General features: G+C 37.5%; 3 protein-coding genes across 26 annotated transcripts; 2 read left to right on the top strand and 1 right to left on the bottom strand.

The window, feature by feature from the left end:
• Positions 1 to 815: 815 nt before the first annotated feature.
• Positions 816 to 8,598, top strand: LOC126583424 (putative disease resistance RPP13-like protein 1). Of its 24 annotated transcripts, none has more exons than XM_050247773.1 (10): positions 816 to 4,721; positions 4,818 to 5,021; positions 5,182 to 5,331; positions 5,507 to 5,831; positions 6,340 to 6,408; positions 6,717 to 6,809; positions 7,488 to 7,564; positions 7,651 to 7,770; positions 7,952 to 8,085; positions 8,261 to 8,598. In XM_050247773.1, the coding sequence occupies exon 1, from the start codon at positions 860 to 862 to the stop codon at positions 4,700 to 4,702; it is 3,843 nt and encodes a 1,280-aa protein (XP_050103730.1). In that variant the 5' UTR covers positions 816 to 859; the 3' UTR covers positions 4,703 to 4,721; positions 4,818 to 5,021; positions 5,182 to 5,331; positions 5,507 to 5,831; positions 6,340 to 6,408; positions 6,717 to 6,809; positions 7,488 to 7,564; positions 7,651 to 7,770; positions 7,952 to 8,085; positions 8,261 to 8,598. The 24 variants fall into 24 exon arrangements, with proteins under 24 accessions (XP_050103730.1, XP_050103757.1, XP_050103791.1 ...); XM_050247800.1 differs by having other exon boundaries at positions 6,717 to 6,859; XM_050247834.1 differs by having other exon boundaries at positions 6,600 to 6,809.
• Positions 8,599 to 18,242: 9,644 nt separating this feature from the next.
• LOC126587576 (protein LATERAL ROOT PRIMORDIUM 1-like) lies at positions 18,243 to 20,248 on the top strand. The gene is made up of 4 exons (XM_050252665.1): positions 18,243 to 18,911; positions 19,040 to 19,102; positions 19,223 to 19,531; positions 19,999 to 20,248. The coding sequence occupies exons 1-3, from the start codon at positions 18,347 to 18,349 to the stop codon at positions 19,516 to 19,518; spliced, it is 924 nt and encodes a 307-aa protein (XP_050108622.1). The 5' UTR covers positions 18,243 to 18,346; the 3' UTR covers positions 19,519 to 19,531; positions 19,999 to 20,248.
• LOC126587500 (transcription termination factor MTERF15, mitochondrial-like) lies at positions 19,924 to 23,780 on the bottom strand. Its single transcript, XM_050252579.1, has 3 exons — positions 22,394 to 23,780; positions 21,094 to 22,042; positions 19,924 to 20,774 (listed from the first exon to the last, which is right to left on the bottom strand). Exon 1 carries the CDS (start codon positions 23,612 to 23,614, stop codon positions 22,421 to 22,423), a length of 1,194 nt encoding a protein of 397 aa, XP_050108536.1. The 5' UTR covers positions 23,615 to 23,780; the 3' UTR covers positions 19,924 to 20,774; positions 21,094 to 22,042; positions 22,394 to 22,420.
• Positions 23,781 to 24,003: the final 223 nt, after the last annotated feature.

Raw genomic sequence — 24,003 nt, 5'->3', positions numbered from 1 at the left:
CGGACATCCTAACCTCTTCACAACTTAAAAGTGGTAAGCAAAAACAAATCCAATTAAATGAAAAATCATACACGAACGTGACTTCTAGTATAGACTCAAATATGAATTAACATCCCAAGGCACATAAATTAACTATTAATTTTGAGCTCGAGTAGTGAGAAGACATAATGGATTGAGTATATGATTACGAACCGAGTTCTTTGTTTTAGTTTACAGAGACACTTTGCCATCATAAACTGTTTAATGGTTCTAAAGGAGAGAAAAATGCAAATGCATGCATACACACTGACATATGACGTAATACATTTTGCGAGGCTATGAGTGCTAAACAATCAATCTTATACATAAAGAGCCATTAGTTAGGTCCTTGCCACTATATATTCAAAGAAATCAACACGAGTCGAGTGATGATTATCTCAGCAGCCTTGGATTGCTGAACCTATGCAAGCCAGAAAAAGAAGTCCATACGAAAACATTGCAGTGTTCAAAGGAGCAGCAGTAAAAAATGTAATGTTAGAGAGAAAAAATTTATAGATAAAAGTCAGCCACCCAGAATTTCCTGGAAAGAATCTATGAAAAACACATACAAGAAGAATAAAACAAAAGTCACCCAACCCAGAATTTCCAAACCAACTACTAGGAAACTACCTTTCCCAAAACAAAACAAGACAACCTATTAAATTATATAAAAAACTACGTGGGAGGCCCCCTGTATTATTGACCTAAAATAAATCAAGACATCTCTTTCTGAAACAAAATTGAGATTACAATAAACCATAAAAGGCTCTTATAGTTCCTCACCTGAACACTTCTTTGAAATTTATGCTCTGTTCCAAAAGAAAAGAAAAAACAGAGAGAGATGGCAGGAGCTTTGATTGGAGAGGCATTCCTCTCTGCTTCCATTCAGACGTTGTGCGACAAGATCGGTTCTGGCGAGTTGATGGACTTCTTCCGGGGAAAAAAACTTGATCATTCACTCCTGGAGAAACTGAAGCTGACGTTTCTGGCCCTTGATGCAGTGCTTGATGATGCAGAGGAGAAGCAGATGGAGAAACCCCGTGTGGGAAAGTGGCTTGACGAGCTCAAACATGCTGTCTTCGATGCCGAGGACCTGCTGGACGAGATCGATACTGAAGTATTGCGAAGCAAGGTGGAAGCTGAATTTTCAACTAAGAAAACCCAGGTGTGGAACTTCCTCTCTACTTCTCTTAATCCTTTTTATCAAGGCATGAATGGTAGGATACAAACCTTATTTCAAAGGTTGGAACACCTTGCACAACAGACAGATGTGCTCGGTCTTAGAGGAGGTGTCGGGGTTAAGGTTTCACAAAGAACTCCCACAACTTCCTTCGTTGAGCATGAATTCTCTACTTACGGTAGGGATGAAGATGAAGCGAAGTTGAAAACACTGCTGCTATCTGATGATGCAAGTGGCGGCAGTATATCTGTAATCCCGATAGTGGGAATGGGAGGAGTTGGTAAGACAACCCTTGCTCAGCTCCTTTACAATAATGACAGTGTGAAAGAGCATTTCGATGTTCGAGCTTGGGCGTGTGTCTCCGAAGATTTTGATGCTTTTAGGGTCACTAAAACCCTTTTTCAGTCAATTGCTTCAAAACCAAGTGATAAGTCAGATATGAGCTTGCTTCAAGTTGATCTTAGGGAACATGTAATGGGAAAGAGATTTCTATTTGTGTTGGATGACCTTTGGAATGACAATTATAACGATTGGAGTGTTCTAAAAGCTCCTTTCACTTATGGGGCGAGGGGAAGTAAGGTCATTGTGACAACAAGGAACGAAAGTGTTGCATCCATCGTGCACACTGTTCCTATTCACTCTTTAGAACAATTGTCGCATGATGATTGTTGGTTGTTACTTGCAAAACATGCGTTTAGAAATGAAAACGCTAGTGCACATCCAAACTTGGAAGAAATTGGAAAAAAAATTGCACGTAAGTGCAATGGTCTCCCTTTAGCTGCGAAAACACTTGGAGGTCTCTTAAGTTGCAACATGAACCACAAGAAATGGAATCATATATTGAATAGCAATCTTTGGGAGCTACAACAAGAGAATAGTATTCTTCCATCTTTAAGATTGAGTTTTCATTACCTCCCTACTTATTTAAAACAATGTTTCGCTTATTGCTCAATTTTTCCCAAGGACTATGAATTTGAGAAGGATAATTTAGTTCGACTTTGGATGGCAGTGGGTTTAATTTCACAAGTGGAGGGCGAGGAAATAATGGAGGAGGTTGGCGAGAACTATTTTAATGAATTAGTATCACGATCACTAATTCAAAGATCAAGAACTAAGGAGCATGAATTCACAATGCATGATCTCATTAATGACTTGGCTTTGTTTGTGTCTAGAGAATTTTGTTTTAGGATGGATGAGGAAGGATCACATGAAGTTCCTAAAAGAGTTCGACATTTGTCATATGCAAAAGAAAGATTTGATGCCGCTAAAAAGTTTCAACCATTAAATGGAGTTAAATATTTGCGCACCTTCTTACCCATGTCTTTAAGGAAGTCAAATTGGGATTATGTAAGTAGTAAGGTTCCAAATGATTTGTTGCCAACACTAAAATGTTCACGGGCAGTATCATTGGCAGGATATAAGAACATCAGTAGCTTACCTGATTGCATTGGTAACCACATACATTTGCGCTACATTGACCTCTCTTACACTGCAATTAAAAGGTTACCAGATACCGTGAGTAGTCTCTACAATTTGCAAACTCTATTGTTGGTAGGTTGTTCCTATCTTGTTGAATTGCCTGTAGACATGAGGAAACTGATTAATTTGCGCCATCTTGATATTAGATATACTGGTATAAAAGAGATGCCGGTGCAAATGGGTAGACTAAAAAGTTTGAGAACACTCACTGCTTATGTGTTGGGGACATCTACTAGGTCTGGTGGCATTGGGGAATTGGGGGAGTTACCCAATCTTGGAGGGGAACTTTCTATCTTGAATCTAGAGAATGTAGTCGATGCTGTGGATGCCTTGCGGGCCAATTTGAAGGTTAAGAAAGATCTCAATGAAATAGAGTTGGCATGGGGTAACGGGGATGCAGATGATTCCATGAAGGAGAGACGTGTACTTGAAAGTTTACAACCTTCTGTAAATTTGGTGGAACTGACCATCAGATGTTATGGTGGAACAAGCTTTCCGAATTGGTTGGGAGACTCTTCCTTCTCCAACATAAAAGTCATGCGCCTCAGTGGTTTTAGTAATTGTTGGTCGTTGCCACCAGTTGGGCAGTTGCCTGCTCTTAAGGAGCTCTATATTAGCAACATGAAATGTGTTATGAGTATTGGTGCTGAGTTTTACGGTGTCAATGGAACTTGTCTAATTCAGCCATTTCGTTGTTTAGAGAAGCTGGAATTTAGAGAGATGCCAGAGTGGGAAGAATGGCTGCCAAGTCCAGGTAAAGGTCAATGCCCAGACTTTCCTCGCCTCAAGGAGCTGGTTTTAGACAGTTGCCCCAAGCTGAGGGGAAACTTGCCCGATCATCTTCCTTGCTTGAAAAAACTTGTAGTGTCCGAATGCGGGGTTCTGCATGAAAGGGCTACTAGAAGTAGATGGATACCCTGGTCTCTCATTGTTAACACGGAATCCTTGCGACAATCTCTTCAGGATCTGGAAATAACAGGATGCCCTGGTCTCTCGTCGTTACTAGAGACGGAGTCGCTGTCCTCGCTTTTCACACTTGAGATTCAAATTTTTAGTCGCACAGATTGCTTGCAGCCGCACTTGAGCAGTCGTCTTCAAAATTTGACTCTCAGTAATTGCGGGTCCCTCTTGTCGTTCCCTAGAAATGGTCTACCCACTACATTGAAATCGCTTTATATAAGAAGATGCAGGAGATTAGAATTCCTATCTCATGAGATGATGGCCAAATTGTCATCCCTTCAAACTTTGTATTTGAGCAATAGCTGTGATTCACTGAGGTCCTTCCCGCTGGGCGTTTTCCCCAAACTTTCATCTCTTGATATCATGTGGAGTAAAAATCTAGAATCCCTTTCCATTGGAGAAGGAGCTGATCATGAAAATCTCACTCATCTCGATTCTCTCTCCATCTGTTATTGTCCAAATCTGGTCTCTTTTCCCCACGGGGGGTTGCCCACTCCCAACCTGGCTCGTTTTACAGTCAGGGGATGCGAGAATTTGAAGTTATTGCCCGATCGAATACACACCATCACCGCCCTTCGAGATTTGGAGGTGTTTGGTCTTCCAAATGTAGAGTCATTTGCAGAAGGAGGTTTGCCTCCCAACCTACAATCATTTGAAATCTGTGGTTGTGAGAAACTGAGGCCTTCGGTGGAGTACTGGGGTTTGCAACGACTTGTCTCCCTTCGAACATTTAAGATCTGGAGAAGCGAGGATGTGTTGGAGACGGTGCTCAAGGAACAGCTGCTCCCTACCACTCTTCACACTCTCGAAATCTTGGGAATGAAAAGTCTGAAATCTTTGGAGGGAAAGGGAATTCAACACCTCACTTCTCTTCAAGAGCTCCAAATTTGGGAGTGTGATAGTCTGGAATTCCTGCCAAAAGAGGGTTTGCCGGCATCGCTCTCTTTTCTGGAATTCGGGTTATGTTCTCTGATGAAGAGGTGTCAGGAGACGACGGGAGAAGAGTGGAGCAAGATAGCTCACATTCCTTGCATCCAGATAGGCGGCCAAGTCATCATCAATTGAGATCTCAAGTCAATGTCAGGTACGTTCACACGAGATTCAGATTCTGTAGAAGTTTCACTTCAATTGTTTACTGTCAGCTTTACTGTGTTTAATTAATCAATCAATTAAATTTCAGGACAATATCATCCAATAGCAACAAGTGTTTGCTTACATAAATTACTTCGTACAATACCAAGTAAGTTATTGGGTGCTCTGGCTAGCTATGACACGAATACGGTGGAATGCTTACTCATCTTTCATTGCATCTGTCATCTTTACATATGTTTCTGCACAAAAACGTGTGAATTAGGCTGGCTGCTGCACTCTTACAGAGTCCATCGTAAGTTGTTGAATACTGGAGTGTAACTTACGTTTCCTTTTCTTTTCTTGTTTCATGATATATGCGTGAATCATAACAAAAGGAAAAGGTCCAGATTGTCAAACTTGCACAAGTAATTAAGATCACTTTATGAATCATTATTTCTTCATCTTTGAATCAGGACCATCTTTTCTAGATGAGGTATGGAAAAGGGTTGAGCTCGAGTTGACATCGACATTCAATACTATCAATAGCGATGAGAAGAAAGGATTAAACATGATTTTTCCCCATTTGACAAGGAAATAATGGGAGTTGGAGAAAACCAGTGAAGGTAAAACTCTCTGAAATCTTCTCTTTGTTTCTAATTCTTATGAGCTTTGATATTCTACATTTGGAACTTAGAATCAAGGTTTCTAACTTGTTACCACTTTGATTGGCTGGACAAATATGAATAAATTAAGAAAAGAGCAATAAGTCACAAGATTCCTTTTCTAATTTTATTTCAGGGTTTCCGAAGGACCAATGCAAGGCATCAATCTGAACCATGAGCTCTATATCTCCGGTTGTTCTGTGAGAATCCTACAATACGGGCATTGTTTTTAGGAGTTTAATGTAGACGTCGCAAACAGGTTTTGCCACATGGTTCAGGATCACCAGCAATGCTTGTGCTCGTATACTCAGAAATTTGGAAATGCTTCGCTTATGGGGCTTTTTGGATTTCTATGCGGAGATATTCTTTCCTCACGATCTTCATAGTCTTCCCAGAGTTTTCATAAAAAAAAAAGCAAGGAGTCTGATAAGGGCATAATGCACACATAATGACTCAAAGAGGTAAGGCATTTTGGATTTTGACATCTGTTTGTTTTGCCTTAATTTGTATTGTCCTATGGCAGTGAGTTGTGTATGCTAAAACTCCTAGTTCTCTCACCCTATGTTTGGATGAAGGGTTTGATAGTACCAAGCAATTTAGGATAAATTTGTTAGAAATCAACAAAACATTAGATATAGACATTTAAAATGCACTACATGATCATTACACACATAAACAAAGTATTTATAAATGTATCCTTTCAAGCAGTCATTTACAAATCCCTCTCGATGCATTGCATCTAGTCTTTCATATCCCTCCAACTAATTTAGCCTTAAGCCCTTGACACTTTCAAATCTCTCATCCCAACTTTACGTTTAAGAGAATCATATTGCCTGTGGTATATTGTTAATTGATTAGTCTTGTAACTTAGGTATTCTTTTGCCTTTTAATTGATAGATCTATGTTACATTCAAGATTATTTACAGGTCCTCGTATTTTGAAAGTAACTTATTCTGGCCGTTTCAGCAGGATCAACCAGGGAATTTGTTCTTGAAGGGCAGCACATGCTGCTAACTTTATTGATAGATCAATCGACAGGTACTTTGTCCGAAATGAATATACTTTCTACATAAACTAATCTAAGATATGTGCATATATGTAAGGATACTTGGTATTCTATTCAAGGGCAGCACAGTCTGCCTTACTTGTTTGTTATATCAAGGTTGTTCTGTGAGGACCCTACAATACGACCATTGTTTTCGGGAGTTTAATGTAGACGTCGCAAACAGGTTTTGACACATCGTTCCGCATCACCTGCAATGCTTGTGCTCATATAGTCTGAAATTTTGAAAATGCTTTGCTTATGGGGCTTTTTGGATTTTGATGCGGAGATATTCTGTTGTCAGGGTCTTCATAGTCTTCCCAGAGGTTATCATAGACAGAAAAGCAAGGAATCTGATAATGCACACATAATGATGTCACAAGCCCTTATAGTGGAGGTGAGGGACTTTTGTTATCACGTCGACAGATAACACGGTGTGTGACTTATGTATGCTAAAACTCCTAGTTCTCTCACTCTGTTTGGATGAGGGACTTCATCTACAAAGCAGTAGACATAGATATTGAAATGCACTACATGATCATTACACACATAAACAAAGTATTTTAAATGTCTCCTTTCAAATCCCTCATCCAAACGTTCCTTTTACGACAATCAAATTGCCCGTAGTACATTGTTAATTGATTATTCTTGTAATTCAGCATTGTGTCTAATATATATATATAGTCAGAATATAATGAACCTGCCTATAAGTTGGTACATATCTACTGGTCCTCCTAATCATGATTTACATTTCACCAATGAGTACAAATGTTTTTGTTCGCCAGCCTTCATCCAATAACTGATAATTTTCCAAAAAAGAAACGTTCTCTCTACCAGGATGTAGATGTCAACCATTAGATTTCGATTGAGAGGTTGCAAGTATGGATTTTGCATTCAGAGTGAGTAGAAGTATATATTATCGATTATATGTATGCATCCTTGTGTAATTTGTGTCTGTGCGTGTATTTATGTAATTGTATATACATACATATTTAGTTAACTTTGGATAAGTTCTGCGAACAGTCCAAGCCTTTAATCTTAGCAATGTATGGTCTCATGTTTACTGTATCTACAGATTTTAAGAAGTTTGAGGGACACGTTCCTGGCCATTTCAGCATGATCAAGCGGGGAACGAGGGCTGCACGAAGACAGGTACTTTGTCTGAAATGAATGTAGTTTCTACTTAAAACTAATCTAAGTTAAATGCATATATGTGAGGATCCTTTCTGTTTTTCCAGTGGCTTTCAGCTTGCATCTGTTAAGGCTGCTCAACATAGACTAGATCATCAATAGATTGGAAGGCCGGAATATTGGATGGTTGGAATAGTCAACCGGCAAAATGTATGACAGCGGAGCTAGTAAGGCACTATCGTCTGCTTGTGATACTTATAACTTTGAAGTGCTGTAGTGGCAAGTTCAAGTTCACTCTTTCTGTAAATTGGGGAGATCTAACGTGCTATTTCTATTTTGAGTGACTAACAAACTGTTACTTTATTTGTGGTTGAATAATAATTGATTTTTATTATCTGGATACTGCAGGGTCATCCATCACGGAGGCAACCATCTGATTCATTAACTGTTCTAGAGGAAGATACCGTGGAGAAATTGATGATACGGCGTAGCTTACTTCTGGTGGAGGATGGTTGGAGCAGGCATCATATGATAGATTCTTGGTAACAACTCTGAACCATGGTAGTGCTTCATGTACAAATTCTAATCAGTAGGAGGTTCATTTAATATAAACTGGGAAAAGTGGCACTTTTAAGGACATATGTGAGGCTGTTAGAATAGAGCCTTATGGCCATCTATTCTGGAAACTGGTTGTTGATGCATTAATTGTTTGCTTAGCTTGCAGGCAAGAACGGGGGCGAGGAGGAGGCTGATGATCCTTCTTCAGTGGGGCACGTTGTGAAGGATGCCCGCTTTTTTATGTGTTCTATCCCCACACGAAACTTTCTTATTCTTGCAGGGAGGCAAACAAAGTGGCTCATAGATTAGCAAAATTGGGATTGACATTAGAACATCACAACATATTTGGTTTGAGGAAGCTCCATATGTAATTTCAGATCTTGTTCTTTTTAGGATAGTACAAGTATGTAATTTGATTGATGCGGGATGTTCTTTTTTCCTTCGATCGGGTTGAAATTCCTAGCAAAATTTTTATTGAGGCCCATTGATATGCACCCTATCCTCCGATATATACACATAGTTTTCGCACTAATGAATATCGTACTTGCCCTAAAAAACGTTTTGATGACTCATCATCTATATATGGTGATATGTGATAGATCCAAAATGTTGCATATTGCACAACGGTATCGTGCTTGTCGATGGGTTGGCCCGAGTTTAAATTATTGGGTCCAGGCCCATGCTCAATTTGGGGTGCTGAAGAAATGATTAAAAAAATAAAAACTAATGAAAATAACTTGAAAATTTTGAGTTTTAACGATAAAGACAAAATAAAAAGTAAAGTGAATAATATCATGATTGATTTTTTTAGTGTAAAAATGTGATTTTTCGTTAAAATAACAATACCAAGAGTTTTTCGTTAAAGTTTAAAAAAAAAAAGGTGCTTGATGAGGAAAAAAGGTAAAAGGGATGTGCTATCCACACATCCTTTTTGACTTCTCACACACCCCTTATTAATTTCTGTCCGTTGATCTTCTTCAATTCATCCGATCCGACGGCCGAAAACTAAAAAGGTGTGGAAGAAGTAAAAATGGGTGTGTGGATATCATATCCCAATGTAAAATTATGATGTGTCGTGATTTTGCACGGCTTTTCTTTCTCATTCGGAATGGCAGGGTATCAAAAACAAAAAAAAAACACGGGCTTATGTTGTGATTTATCATGCTTTTATATCACATTCGTTATGGTTGTTGCTAAAAACAGAAAAAGAAAAACTTGGGTGTATACTATGATTGCTAAACACACATGCATGATATAAAATCCTTGGGATATGGAGTGCAAAAGAATGTATCCGGATCCTCGTCAGATCATTTTTGTAAGCCGTTCATTGTATATTATAAGGTCAGAAATTATTTTAAATAAATTTATTTAAAATTAAACACAGTTTCTAACATTGACCACACGATATACGATGAACAAATACTATTCATAAATTTGTAAGATCATCACCAAAAAGATCTGAAGAGGATTGTGTTGGCAAAAGAATGTCCAAGAGTAGCTCGGTGGGACATTTGACATGATTGATACTTGAAAGTTGGATTGTGGTTTGCACTTTAGGGTCCTAGTAATTAGAGTTACTTGCACAAATACGTTTTGGGCTTTTTTTTTTTTTTTTTTTTGTCAATTTTGTTTTTAATATTTTTTATAAATTATAGGGAGACTTTAGATCCAGACCCTAGTTGTAACATCCCACATCGTCCATGAGAGTGGATCATGTAAGCTTTATATGTATATTCTCATCTCTACCTAGCACGAGCCCTTTTGGGAGTTTATTGGCTTCGGGTTCCGTAGGAACTCCAAAGTTAAGCGAGAAGGAGGCCAGAGCATTCCCAGGATGGGTGACCCACTAGGAAGTTCTGCTTGCGTGAGTTCCCAGAAACAAAACTGTGAGGGCATGATCAGGGCTCAAAGTGGACAATATTGCAATACGGCGGAGTCGAGCTCAGGATGCTGTGGGGGCCAGGGTCGGGATGTGATAATTTGGTATTAGAGCCAATCCTTAGCCGGAAGTGTGCTGACGAGGACATCAGGGCCTTAAGGGGGTGGATTGTAACATCCTACATCGCCCAGGAGAGTGGATCATGTAAGCCTTATATGTATATTCATATCTCTACCTAGCATGAGGCTTTTTGGGAGCTCACTGGCTTCGGGTTCCGTAGGAACTCCGAAGTTAAACGAGAAGAATGCCAGAGCATTCCCAGGATGGGTGACCCACTGGGAAGTTGCTCGTGAGTTCCCCAAAACAAAACCGTGAGGGAATGGTAAACCCAAAGCAGACAATATCGTGCTAAGGTGGTGGAACGGGCCGGGGAAGTGATCCGTCCTGGGCCGGAATGTGACACTAGTCATTAATATTTTTTAGTAAAAATCTTATGGTATTCATCCCTTGACTTTATATATCTCATTATTTCTAATAATATGTATTTTCATATGTTTGATATTATTATTAACTAAAAATGTTATAGGATTTAAAATCTCATATAAATTAAAAACGATTACAATGAAAAGAAAATACTCAAATTGAATAAATAGATAAAAATAGGTAACAATATAACTTTGAAATAATAAATGTCAAACGGATGTACCCATAGTGTTCAAAAAAATTGGAAAAGGGTACATTTTATTATAAAATATGTACTAAATAAAGGAAAACTAATTAAAACGATTGAAAACTTTGAGTTTTAACGATAAGGACAAAATAAGGGTAAAGTGAATAGTACCATGATTGACTTTTTAGTGTAAAAATATGGTTTTTCGTTAAAGTGAACAGTACTGAGAGCTTTTTGTTAAAGTTTCCAAATAAATAAATAAATAAGTAGATTTCACATTAAAAAAATGGGCACATTTTACATAAAAAAAGGTATATTTTACATATAACAAAGTGGTACATTTATGAAGAAAAATGGGTACATTAGAAATAAATTATAGTATAAATAAAAATTTTAAAAATATGGGCACAAAATAAAATTAATATATGGGTACAAATTAAAAATAAAAATAAAATTGGTACAAATTGAAAAAGGGTTGCCAATTAAAAATGGTACAAACTAAAAATAGAAATACATGATACGAAGTTTAACCATAAATATAAATATACCAAATGTAATGTTTCTAACACTAAATGAATATATTTTGGAAATAAAATTTAATTATGTTGATATGTAAATAATAAATAATTGAAATAATGACGTTTATTAAAAGCTAGGGACCTTAATAAAATATTAAAAAGAAATAAGGTTTTAATCAATGCAATAGAAAAAGGAGGGATGAGAACCTAATCTCTCCTAAATTAAATATATTTTTCTGTACATTTTTGTAGCATGTTAGTATTTTTTTTAAATAGAATTTTTGTAACAGTCCGTCCCTGAAAGTTGTGGTTTTATAATTTTAATACGTGAAATTACGAAAATACCCTAGGGGCAAAGTGTGATTTTTCGAGGACGTATGTGATTCTCGTATATTTTGTCATGTTTCTTGACATGTTTGGATAGAGCTCGATCTTACGGACGTGTAGGTACAAGTAGAAGTGAATTTGGAGTTACGGTTAAAGTTTTGTTGAGTTACAAACCCGAAAGTATTTAGAACGAATCACTATATTAATTATCTTACACTATATTTAATTATTATTACGAAAATGGTTTTTATGATATATGTGGGTGTAGCTAGTGAAATAGAAGGAGGAAAAAAGAGATTGGGCAGTCGGATAAGAGTAGCGGAGAAGGCTACTGCCTTATCAGGAAGAAGAAATGAGGGAAACTGACCAATAGTTGGGAGAGCAAGGAGGGGAAGGGAGGGAGGAAGAAAAGGAGGAAATGGGGCTGACCCGTATAACCGTTAGACCCGACCCGGATCTTCCCCTTTTTGGCGATTTTCCACCATTTTTCCGACAATCTAAACCACATAACCACCTGGGAAACACTTTAGGACCCTCCCTCTATCTATTACACCCCAAATTTGAGAGAATTTAGCCTCGAAATAGTGTACACCCGTATGAGGGTGCGACTGTTCATGGTGGCAATCCACCCAAATTCGAATGTAATTTCGATCACCACCACCACCACTAGGCTTCTCTCCACCCCATGACCAAAGCCCAAGCTATGTTTGAGGCGTTGGAGTGAATTTGGAGGTCGAATCAAATCACACCCAAAACAAGGGTTTTCGGCGGTTTGTGGCCAGTTTGAGGTGTTTTCCGGCCAAATTGGCTTTGGCCGCAGGTATAAATGTTGCTCTACTCTTTGAGATCTTCATTTCTGTAATTTTTGAGAATTTTTAGAAATAGTTGAGTTTTCCGACGAGCTGGGACGGCTGACCGCCACCCGCGGCTACTGGTGCTGTGGCGCACGACCAAGGAGCCGACATTGTGTTTTTATACGAATTTCGTTAATCTAATTATGCTTTTGAGACCTAACTGTTGTGGTTTGAACATTGATACAATTGTAGTATATGTTGGATTAAATGAAGATATTTGGATTTAGGTTGAATTTTATAAATGCGAACTACGAATGGCTTGATCCCTGTTTAGGGTACGTAGGCAGTCTAATGAGACGTTAGATCCAGCCATACAATAAGTGAGATTAAATAATTGAGACAAAAGCCTTGTTTGGGGTATTGAACAAGGTGAAAGACATTGGTGGAAAGTGTGATATTTAATCTTATGTTTTAGTGGTTAAATGTTGGTCATAAATCAATTTGTGAGGAATCGAGGAATTGAAGTGAAAAATAGTAAGTAATGATAGTTAATTAAACTAGTGCTTAGTTGGGCTTATCACAGATAATTATTCCTGAAAGTAATAGTTCGAAATGGGGCATTACAGCTTATATGTTTTATGCCATATATATATATATATATGTATGTATATATCTATATATGTATGTAGATATTTGGAAATACTATGATATGGTTGAATTTCAGATTTCATTATGGTATTAGTTGAAATGATTGAGTTATGGCATGGCTACATTTATGTTTTAAGCAATTCCGACACTGTCGTACAGGTTGCCTATGAGTCATTCATGCCAAGTTAGATGTATTGAGAGCTTACAAACGTGCACCCCAATGTTAGTGCTCCCGCCCATGGTTAGGGCACAGTCCTTCACGTGATGTTCACCTCCCGCACCATATGCTCACCTTAGATCCAAGTTAGGTGCACAGTCTTGTCGTATAGACCACACTAGGTGGTTCCGACTCGTAGGTGACTTACGACACTTCGCAAAGCCTTCACGTGATCGTAACACTTGAGCGTACTTATTTACACCCAACCTGTCATACAGACCACTAGAGGTGGTTTCGACTTGTGTGCAAGGATATTTGATGAGCTATAGGTCAGCCATACAGGCCACAAAAGGTGGATCTGGATGACATGTCACTCATCATGGATTTATTTCAATTGGTGTACTTATTTCATTATGTTGAGATATTGAGCATGGCATACATATGGATGTTACTATTCCGAGCATGGTTTTGTTATAGATATGTATTCAATTTTCTGGGAACTTATACAGGTTTTACGGCGATGGGTTATTACTTTTGATAAGTGAATAATTTATGAAAAGCTTTGTTTTCGCCCACTCACATTTTCTATTTTGCATCCCTTCAGGTTTTAGTAGCAAAGTTTTTGTATCGACGAGGATTCGTAACATTCCCCAGTACAGGTGGCTTCTTATGTTGGTATAATCATTATCTTACCTTACTGTACTTTACTTATACTCTATATCACGTGTGAATGGGTTCATGCCCGCTCACCAGCGCACTCTGGTATTTAGGCACTCTTAGGTTCAAATTTATTCACATTTTCATCATCATCACACTTTATGGCTTCGTCACCTTTTTTATGTCGGCCAACACAGCTCAATTCGGAGTCCTAGTGGACATTCTGGGTCGGGATGTGTCAATTTTGTCTTATCAACTTAAATAATTAATGTAGTTCCAAATTATAGCTTTTTTCTTCTTCCACAAGCAAAAGATTTAAAAAAAAAACGCAACAATCAAATTTTTTACAAAAAAAAGTTGTGTTTAATGTTTCATCAGTTTGTGTAAATCTACCACGTCATAACACATTTGTTTTTTTCATCACTGAAATGCCTATGTGTGTCTTTCTGGCTGCCGAAAGAATTTGCTTTGTGGCGAAGCCACCAGCTAGTCCTTTTTAAAAAATAAAATTACATAAAATTATAAATAAAATAAAAAACAAGAGTTCCAATTGGCTTTTGTGTGGGATTATTCATGCTATCAAGCATAATAGAGATTGTGCATAATGACCTAAAAGTGAGAAAACCATTTGAATAAATCACGCGGCCTATAGTTATTATTATAGCTTAACCAAATAATCACTGTTCCAGTTCAAGGCCTCCTACAATGATTTATGTGAGCTTGATTTTTACATATAAGAATTAGGTACATTAAGAGCTCGTTTGATAAGTGCTTTTAAATAACCGAAAACACTTTTAAATAAAATAGTTTTGGGTTTTCAAAGCATTTCAAGTATTTTTCCGTGATTAACTAGCATTTTTACCAAAAATTGATTTCAAAAGTATCTTTAAAAAAAAAAAAGTGTTTCTTGTCATTAAAAACACTTTCTAATTGAGCTCTAAGTTTAGTATATTTTTTTAGTTGAGATGATAATTTACTGAAAACAATCAAGATCTTGGAGGCGGACATCATGAATTAAGTCGGGGGATCCTCCATCCAAACTACATAAGAACAAATAGATAAAGCAAACTTCGCTAACCAATAAACATGAAATATGCGAGATCTTTACCTCGTGTAATTGAGTTTAATGTATTGATTATTCTATTGCAAAATTTATACTCGTGGTTTATTTTTAGAAAATTGTTATTAACACTTTAAAACTCTCATTTTACACTCCTTATTAGTGTATTTTTTATTTTAATTATAAAAAGTTTAGAATGAAAAAATGAGAGTTTAGAGTGCCAATAACGATTCCATATTTTTAGTGCAATAAATGACCAACTTTTTTTAGAGAAAGAAAATAACTAGTTTTCAAAAAAGTTGTTAGAATAGCCAATTTATTGGTGGTTCAAATTCATATATTTAACTTATATCTACTCTACTATTGGCTAATCTATTTCTCCTTGATTGTGCTGGATTTGAACTCATGAGTTCAGTTGGACTCAATAATTAAAATTATTCTTATAGAACTCAAAATTTTCAATTCACTTTACATTGAAGTTAATTTTCCGTCACACTTGGAAAGGCCTAATTATCTAACATTTAAGGAATAATAAAGAAAGAAAATGTTTGGTTTGCGAAATAAGAATTTGGAGAATACTTGGTGGATGATGGAAGATAAAGAATTCCTATTTAAAATTGTTCGTTATTGATTTATAGAACTTTGTGTTTGTGATCATAACCGTTTATATTATAAATTACTTTAAAAATATCATATCTGCAAAAAATAATTAATTTAAGGTCATTAAGTCATCGAACTGTGTAAAAATAGATGAACGAAATTAATAAAAGCATTATGAACCGTCTATGTATGTGCTACAATAGATTGACTAAACGATCTTAGTTTTAATTTTTTTTTTTTTTTTGCAGAGTGATCTTTATAAAGTGATTCCTAAAATCAACAGTTATAGTTATAAATATAAAGCTCTATGATTCGAACACAAAAATTTGAGTAAGAATTCTTACTCATTCTTAAATAGCCAAGCGTTGTTCATAGGGGTGTGCTATCTACACATCCTATTTTACTTTTCACACACCCCTTGATAATTTCTGTCCGTTGATCTTCTTCGATTCATCCGATCCGACGATCGAAAATTAAAAAGGTGTGTGAGAAGTAAAATGAGGTATATGAATATCACATCCCTGTTCATAATGCCTAGCTTAGAAGATAAAATGGTAAAAATAAGTACTCATAATGCAAGTTCATTGCGTAATAATTACCGGATTATATTAAGACACACAGTCTTATAATGCAGCACCAAGCCACCAAATAATTTTACCAAAAATGAAAAGAAAAATTGCTTTTATTATAGCCCATCATTATCAACCTAGCCCAATCTCTGCCTAAGCTACCTACCACCCTAGTGCCTAGACCCCTACAAATCTACACTTGACCTATGTAGGCTAGGGTAGGTCGGTCCACATCTCTACTGCCTAACCCACTCAGCCTCCTCCTATAAAATAATAAAAATAGCTATTTTACACATAAAAGTAAGCAATTTTTTTTTTTTCAAAAGGCAAAAGGATTTGAAAATAAAGTAATACATTGAAAATGTAAGATGGTATTATCTACACATATATTTATAATTTGTATACACTTTTTTAATTTTGAGCTGTCGGAACGAATGAGTTGAAGAATATTATATGACAAAAATTAACAGAGTATGTAGGAAATAAAAATGGAATAGCAATGTCCAAAATATGATGTAATAATAATTCAACTTATATATGAGATGTTTCAATTTATATCAGTTACCACTTAGCATTACGGTCTAGTAGTATTCAACTTTACTTATAAGTGAAATGTCTTAGATTTGACTCTTGTCAAAGGTAAATTGAAACCACATTATTGCTTATTTATTGTGAGGCTTAATCTAATCTCCTATCTCTTAACGTAGAAAATATTATTTGTTAAAAAAAAAATTACAAAGTATTTTGTTGCAAAATCCAAAACATAATAATAAGTTGTTAAGTTGAGGTAATACCGATAACATTGATGGTAATTCATGCCAAACTTAAAATATTAATTTTCTATAAAATCAAAGACTATATATTGTACATAAAATCTTGGAAACACTTGGATTTAAAGAAAATAACTCGTATTATTGGGTGATAGAATATTATTGTAACAAAACTCAAAAGTAAAATATAAAAAGGTTGAAAAGGAAAATAGGTGGCAGTAGTAAAAACTGCTAAGTGATGGCGCGCATAATGCGCACTATATCAGAGACAGCACAGCCCCACCAAAACGCGCTGCAGCTGACCTTAAAACTGAACCCACATACTTTTCGGATCTTAAAAAATGGAGTCTGAAGATAATGATTTGGACTATTAAAATTTGATCAAACAGTTACAAAAAATTTCTCTAAAAATTATAATAATTATAATCGTTAATTAAATTTCAACGATCCTGATCATTTAATCATTGGGCTCCGTTTTTTAAAATCGTGAGAGGATCTGGGTTCCATAAAACTAAGTAAGCAGGGTAGAAATATGGATCAATTAATGTCATTTATTATCTTCCTCTTTCCTTATACTGTTTTCGGTTGCGCTTTTACTTGCTTGCTTATTTGGTTAATTATCCAGATTTTTAGTACGATACTGTATCCGAAGCTTTACTAAATTAATCTAATTTAATTTTAAACCTAATTTAGTCCAGAATGGTCTGAAGTGCAACGAACGCACCTCTTCCTACTCTAGGAGACCACACAAGAATTTTTTTATTCCTAACTATTTAATTTATATGTAAGATTAGAGTAGGATTTTGAGATGGGAAAGTGTTTTTGTTTCTCATACAAAGCACAGATTGAAATATATTATACGAGCTTTTTTTTTATTTTTTTATTTTTATGAGAATATAAATGATTTATTGATATATATGTCAAACTATGTTTTACCGTTAATGAAGAATGACCTTTTACATATTAGGAAATAAGCAGTTTTTTTTTTAATGACCTAAGTTAAGATTATCTAACCAAACTAATTCTGCAAATTCAAATCCTTAAGTTATTTGGAGAAAATCATAGTAATATTATACGATAAATAATACTTAGTTATTCACTAGTGAGCAACAGAGATCCTCTCCGGATCTCACTGTCCAAAGCCTAAAAATTAGTCAATCCAGACCACTTAAGATTGAATCCGAGGGTCCTTATTAACTCATTCTGCTTACTTACTTCACATAACACAAAGGGCTCCGATCTCTCTTTTACACAAATGAATGGACCAGATTCTCTGATCCTTAAACTTCGGACATTAAGGTCCGGACATGATAAAAATTCACTAGTGAGTGCTTTATATATTCATTTTCTAATTTAGCCCAATTAAAAAATGCTACGTGTTTATTATTTTTTTAAACCTGAGAAAAATTAATTAAAACATCTATTATTATTTAAATCAATAAGACATGTGTTAAAATATCATTGGCGAATTAAAATGATAATAACATACTATTTGAAGTGGGAGTTCATATTCTGTTGCAGAAGCAGTCTCTTCAAAGCTCCATCCATCTCTCTCTCCCCCTCCCTTTGGAAATCAAATCAAAATCCTATGAAACCATGTTGGGACTCAGAGATATCCTCCTCATTGCCCCAACTCCAACTTCCTTGCACCACCAACAACATCAACCCATTTCCTCCGAACACCACACAGCCCTCCCTCTGCCTTCCTCCGCCGCTCTCGGCGTCGGCCTTGGAATCTTCCCTCTTCTCACCGCCACCCCACACGCACCAATAGCCGAGGGCAACTCTGACACTTCCCACTTCTGGGGACTCAGGAAGTGCCAAGACCCCAACTCTTCGAAGCAGGACATGCTCAACTTTGGAAACCAAAACCATGGTGGCGCTCAGCAGCATGAACAGGTTGTGGACTGTCATGGCAATAATGACAGAGACGGCGCCGGTGGTGGCAAGAGCTCCAATATGAAGGCTTGCAAGGACTGCGGAAACAGGGCAAAGAAGGGGTGTGAGTACAGGAGGTGCAGGACTTGCTGCAGAGGACACGGCTATCACTGCTCTACTCACGTGAAGAGCACGTGGGTACCGGCGTCCAGGCGGCGCGAGCGTCAGAATATGGTCACAGTTGCTGTTCCTGGCGTTGGCGGTGGTAGCGGCGGCGGAGAAGGTTCTGAAAGATCACATTTGTATTCAGTGATCAAGGAAAAATTACAATAAATTATAAATCTTCTTTTCATCTAAAAAAATTAGCTTAAAAAATTTAAAAATTAAATCATAAACATGGTTCGCCTGCAGGTTCTTCTGGATCTTCTTCTGTTGCCAAAAGACCAAGAGTTGCTGTTCCATCACAGAATGCAAGTACAGCTTCTACTCGCCTTTTCCTTTACTTTTTCTTAAATTATTGAATAAAATTGTTTTAAACTTTTGTTCTGTTGAACTGAGAGGCGAAGGTAAACTTGGTTTTGTGTTGATTTGCAGATGCAAATATCAAACGCTCGTTGCCGGATAAAGTTCGTGCCCCTGCAGTTTTCCGGTGCCACAGAGTCACCGCGATCAGTAACGGCGAAGCTGAGTTAGCGTATCAGGCGACGGTGAAAATAAGCGGCCATGTTTTCAGGGGGTTGCTGTATGATCATGGGGTTGATGAGAACAACACATTACCGTGTATTTCACAACCGAATTTGGAAAGTGATACAAACCAAAGAAATGCGGACTCTGCTTCTACTCCAACTGTTCCTCCATCAAACAATGCCTGTCCAACCTCAACCAGCTGAAGATTATTTGGAGGTATGGCCAATCTGTCCCGGAAGATTAAAACTTTCTTCGAGATTTTACGGATTATTTCTTGTGTGTTCCTGCTTTCGTACCTAACCTGCATATATCATGAATGTCGAATCGATTTAGAACTGAGAGATAGAACTTTAGAATGCCAAAGATCTTAGATGATGAAACTCCCAACTCCAATGCAACAGTTATGGCAGGTTTACACCCTGTTGCTTGTTGCAAATTGGATTTATTATCTTTCTACCTCGAAACTTTTTGGCTATGTCTTGCTAAAATTCATGATCTTCTATAACTACTTTGAAATCAAACAGAGAATTAGAGTGAAGCTTCATATGCAAGTCCGATTCGCTGTTGTGCAAGATCTGATTATACTACAATTGACGCTATTAATACTCTCCGACTAAGCTTATGCGTTTACCTTACGTGCTTAACTGTTGGCATAGTAATTGTTTGAATATTTGGTTTTACAGACATTGCAGAACCCGTTTGTGCTGCTCCTTGATGCTTGAAAAGCCCCTCAGCTACATCCTTAGTTTTGCTACAATTATGTATAAATATAGAAGGCACACACGCCGTAGAGATGTGAGCAAATACCCGGCAGTCCCCTTTCCGGCTGTTAGAACTTTGTTAGTGTTGATAGCTTCCATGTAATTACCTCCTGAAAAAAGTAGAATGTAAACAAGACGCCATTTTGATTCCATGAAAGTGTTGGGACAAAAAGATGCTAGAATGTTGCATGATGTGGCGATCGATGTGTATCAATCTTTCTGTGAGCAGAATGCAATGCGGTGCGTATGCCCAATGTGGCAGAAAAACTTGCCCGCAGCGTATGCAACATTGTTTCTGTATCTCCTCATATGATTGGTTGACACGCGAAGAGAAAGAGACATTGTTGCATAGAACTTGCTGCACTGAAGTTCCCCACCCCCTATCGACATGAAGAACAAAACAAGGAATTAGAGGCAGATAATGGATCACACCCACCAATGTGGGTTGCAAAAAAAAAAAAAAGGCATGGTATTCCTTTGTATACACTGATGTGGGAACTTGATGGCAACTCTCAGTGACTTGCTGTACTCTTGTTTCTGTTTTTATTTAAACCGGGTGCCGGAGTCCTAAAGTCGTCGGAATGTGAGTCAAAACTGTAATTGTGCGTGTGGAGGTATGCTCGAAGAACAAGAAAAAGAATTCCGGGAAAGAGAATTCCGGTCATGGATGGCTCGACTGGTGATGCACGGCGGCCTATCTGCGTAAGATTATACGCCAAGTTCAACTTAGGCCGGTGTGAGAGTCAAATTCATAATCATACTTGCAAGATACTGATACAACCTCAAATAGCGGGCGGCGGAGTCGAATCATATCGAATAAGCAACGAAGAATTCAAATTAGAACAGTTCATTATCGAATTTCATTCAAGACCTAACAAAATTTTATTATTCTACTATATACATGCATATGTGTCTTTTGAACGACTACAAAGTTTAAATTACTATTACACACAAGCAACAAATTATATAACAAATTTAACAAATGGACGGCATAGCATACATGCAACAGGGGGTTACCTAAAAGAAACTACCAGCCAGCACAAGAGAGGGGGAAGCTGCGAAGCCCGACGTTGACACACCCTCATATACGCCACTGCGGCAGCTTTGAGGGCTTTCCTATTCCAGCGAACACTCAAAAATGTAGGCACAGTTGCCTAATTTCTGCTATGATGATCCTCCATAAACTACACATCGTTGAGGAAATCAATAATCGTCTTGGAATCACTTTCTCCATTGACATGGCTTAAGTTTGAATCCAAAGCCAACTTTAGACCCTCCCTGTAAAGCTTCCGCCTTTACCTCGGCAGAGGAACGAGAAAGAGCCACTTCTCCACCAGAATAGATCCCGTACAATTGTGCATAATGATGACAATCCTGAAGAGAAGATTTATCCCAAGCACTTTAAGCATTGATTTTAATTAAAGGACTCGTGAGGGGCTGACCAACGAACCAAGACAGGGTCAGTCTCTGCGTGCACAAAAGGCTCCGCAAATTTGTGCATAAGGATTTCACTTAGGGAACTATGGCATTTCCCCAGCACTCCCACCGTATTAGTGAGACAAATAGACAATCATTGAATACCGCATGGTTCCTCTCTTTCCATATCTCCCAGCAAATCACTCCAAGTCGACTTGATAGTGCATCTTCATAGCTGTTGTAGGGTTGAAATCCTTCATCAGCTTAAAAAACCAAGCATCCAATAAGTAACATTATCAGGGTTGGGTTTGTATGGAAGAGCACTTGAGAGGGCCTTCCACATATAATTGGTAACCTTTGGAGGGACCTTGATCTTCCATAACAACTTCGACACCGTACTGTCCATTTGGTGTGAAATGTAGGCAAGGACTAGGGCAGTCCTGAAAGTGAGTGTCGGTTTGGTGATTTGAAGAATCACACTAACAAATGTGGCGCTGGATGTCTATTCTCCTCCACATATTCCAGAAAAAAATCACCAATAATTAAGTGCCTGCAATAACATCAGCAAAATTGTTTTCACGGACTTATTATTTTCTCATGGCTTAAGACATTGAACAACAATTTAAGTAAAATTGACCCATGACCTCTCTTGCTCTCGAGATTAGAAAATCTCCAGGGGATTTATGAATAGACTATATCAAACTCTGATGGAAGCCAGAAATCCGTGCATTCCATGAAATCAACTTTCAAGTTTCCAATGTTAACCAAAGTGAGGGACAACAAACAGAAAGATTGACGATACTACGAAGAAAGCATCTATAAACCTACCCAAAAGCTAGGCCAAAATGAATTTACTTCTAGCATAATTTTAGTAAGATGTTGGATACAAACTAAACCTTACTTTAAGGAAAAATTCGACATATCATGATCAAGCATCCTGGATATCGACCTTCCCTTGATACACGCTCAACAATTGAGGTACTTTGCCAAGATATCTGTTCACAAACGTCTCCAAGAACTGTTTCTCCGCAGGTATCACCACTGAACCCAAATTGAAGTTCTCATTTATCAAACCTTTCAACAACAAAACTTTAACAACCGAACACCTCGGGATAAGTCTCCTCTCCAAACTCAAGTTCATGACCACAGGGTACTTGGCAATCATTCCTGACGACCATCCCATCTTGTTCACTAAAAAATCCATCGATTGCATTAGCTTCTGCTCCGACATAATCATACAAGTTGGGCACCGCTTAAAAGCAGAAAGAACATCATCCTCAGACCAACCCCATTTCTTATAAGCTTCGCGACTTCTATTCCACACCAACTTATTGTTACCACACAATGTATCTAGTGCACTTGCGAAGGTTGTATTTTCCACATTGATTCCCATTTCCTTAACTTCCCCCACAAGTTTACCAAGTTTTTCAGGATTTAGCATCAAAACAGAACTGCAGTGAGTTAGCAAGAAAGCAATACATGTTTGGGGCATACCTAGTTCCCTCAAAAGCCCGACATTTCGCACCAAATGCTTGCGGTGGCCTTCGACAAAAATCCACGAGGAGCGCTTGATCACTGTAACAACATTTTTCTCAGAAAGCAGCATACTCCTGAGAAAATCATAAGTGGGCATAATCCGGTTTTGCAAGCTCATTACCAAGAGGTTTGGTTTACGAGCCACAGCTTTTGCAAGATCCTCCCTTGAAATTCCCAGAGAGCTGAAAAACTCAATCTTGGGCAGAAGGATTTTCTGAGGATCGAGTTGAAGAATTTTTGGGGCTGACCTGAAAACCTTTGAGATTTGGGTCTCAGAGAGTCCATGGTTTCTCAAAAGTGCCAAAACAGAGTCTGCATTTTCTGAAGATCGCAACTTGAACATCTTGGATGCTGAAACTGCACCTTCTGGGGACAACCCACATGAGTTTATGAGGTAATTGACTGTGAAATGGTGTTGGGTTTCTGAGATTTTTGATGCGAAGGGTCTGTAAAGCAACTGATTTGGAAGAGAAAAGTTTGAGGGGTTGGGATCGAAAGAGACAAATCTTTTGGGTTTGGATGCAAATGTATAAGAAAATAGTGACGAAACCAACCTGAGATGCTTGAAATTGGAGAACAGTACCATGTTAGATGTTGATGATGAACCAATTTCTGGCTTCTGGTGGCAGAACCAAAGGGACCAAAACCCTTGCGGGTTCTAGGTGTAGGGTTTTTCTGGCGCTTTCAATTCCTTTACGGCTGTCTATCTATACCTAACGACGTCTCGTTGTTCACCGCACATTATAAAATCTCTCGTGCTTAAGATAGATAGTGTTATAGTGTCTCGTTTGACAAACCGTATTAGACACGGATATACTATTTAGTATGAATTTGGTGTTTGGTGCCGTTTGATTAAATAAGAATCGGATAAACTAATATGATCTTATACTGCTCGACAAGTAATTAAAAATTTAATTATAGTCCGACCTCTTAATATGAGATATCACCAAACGTTTGATAATATAGTTAGTACGT

Source organism: Malus sylvestris, chromosome 2, assembly GCF_916048215.2.
Source record: "Malus sylvestris chromosome 2, drMalSylv7.2, whole genome shotgun sequence".
Taxonomy (NCBI): Eukaryota; Viridiplantae; Streptophyta; class Magnoliopsida; order Rosales; family Rosaceae; genus Malus; species Malus sylvestris.
Note: the sequence above shows the minus strand (reverse complement) of the source record. Positions and strands in the feature narration are given on the sequence as shown.

Coding starts and splice junctions, on each gene's coding strand:
- LOC126583424 (XM_050247927.1), top strand. CDS start 860: ATGGCAGGAGCTTTGATTGGAGAGGCATTCCTCTCTGCTTCCATTCAG.
- LOC126587576 (XM_050252665.1), top strand. CDS start 18,347: ATGTTGGGACTCAGAGATATCCTCCTCATTGCCCCAACTCCAACTTCC. Junction 18,912..19,039: donor TGGTAGCGGCGGCGGAGAAG/GTTCTGAAAGAT, acceptor GTTCGCCTGCAG/GTTCTTCTGGATCTTCTTCT. Junction 19,103..19,222: donor TGTTCCATCACAGAATGCAA/GTACAGCTTCTA, acceptor GTTGATTTGCAG/ATGCAAATATCAAACGCTCG.
- LOC126587500 (XM_050252579.1), bottom strand. CDS start 23,614: ATGGTACTGTTCTCCAATTTCAAGCATCTCAGGTTGGTTTCGTCACTA.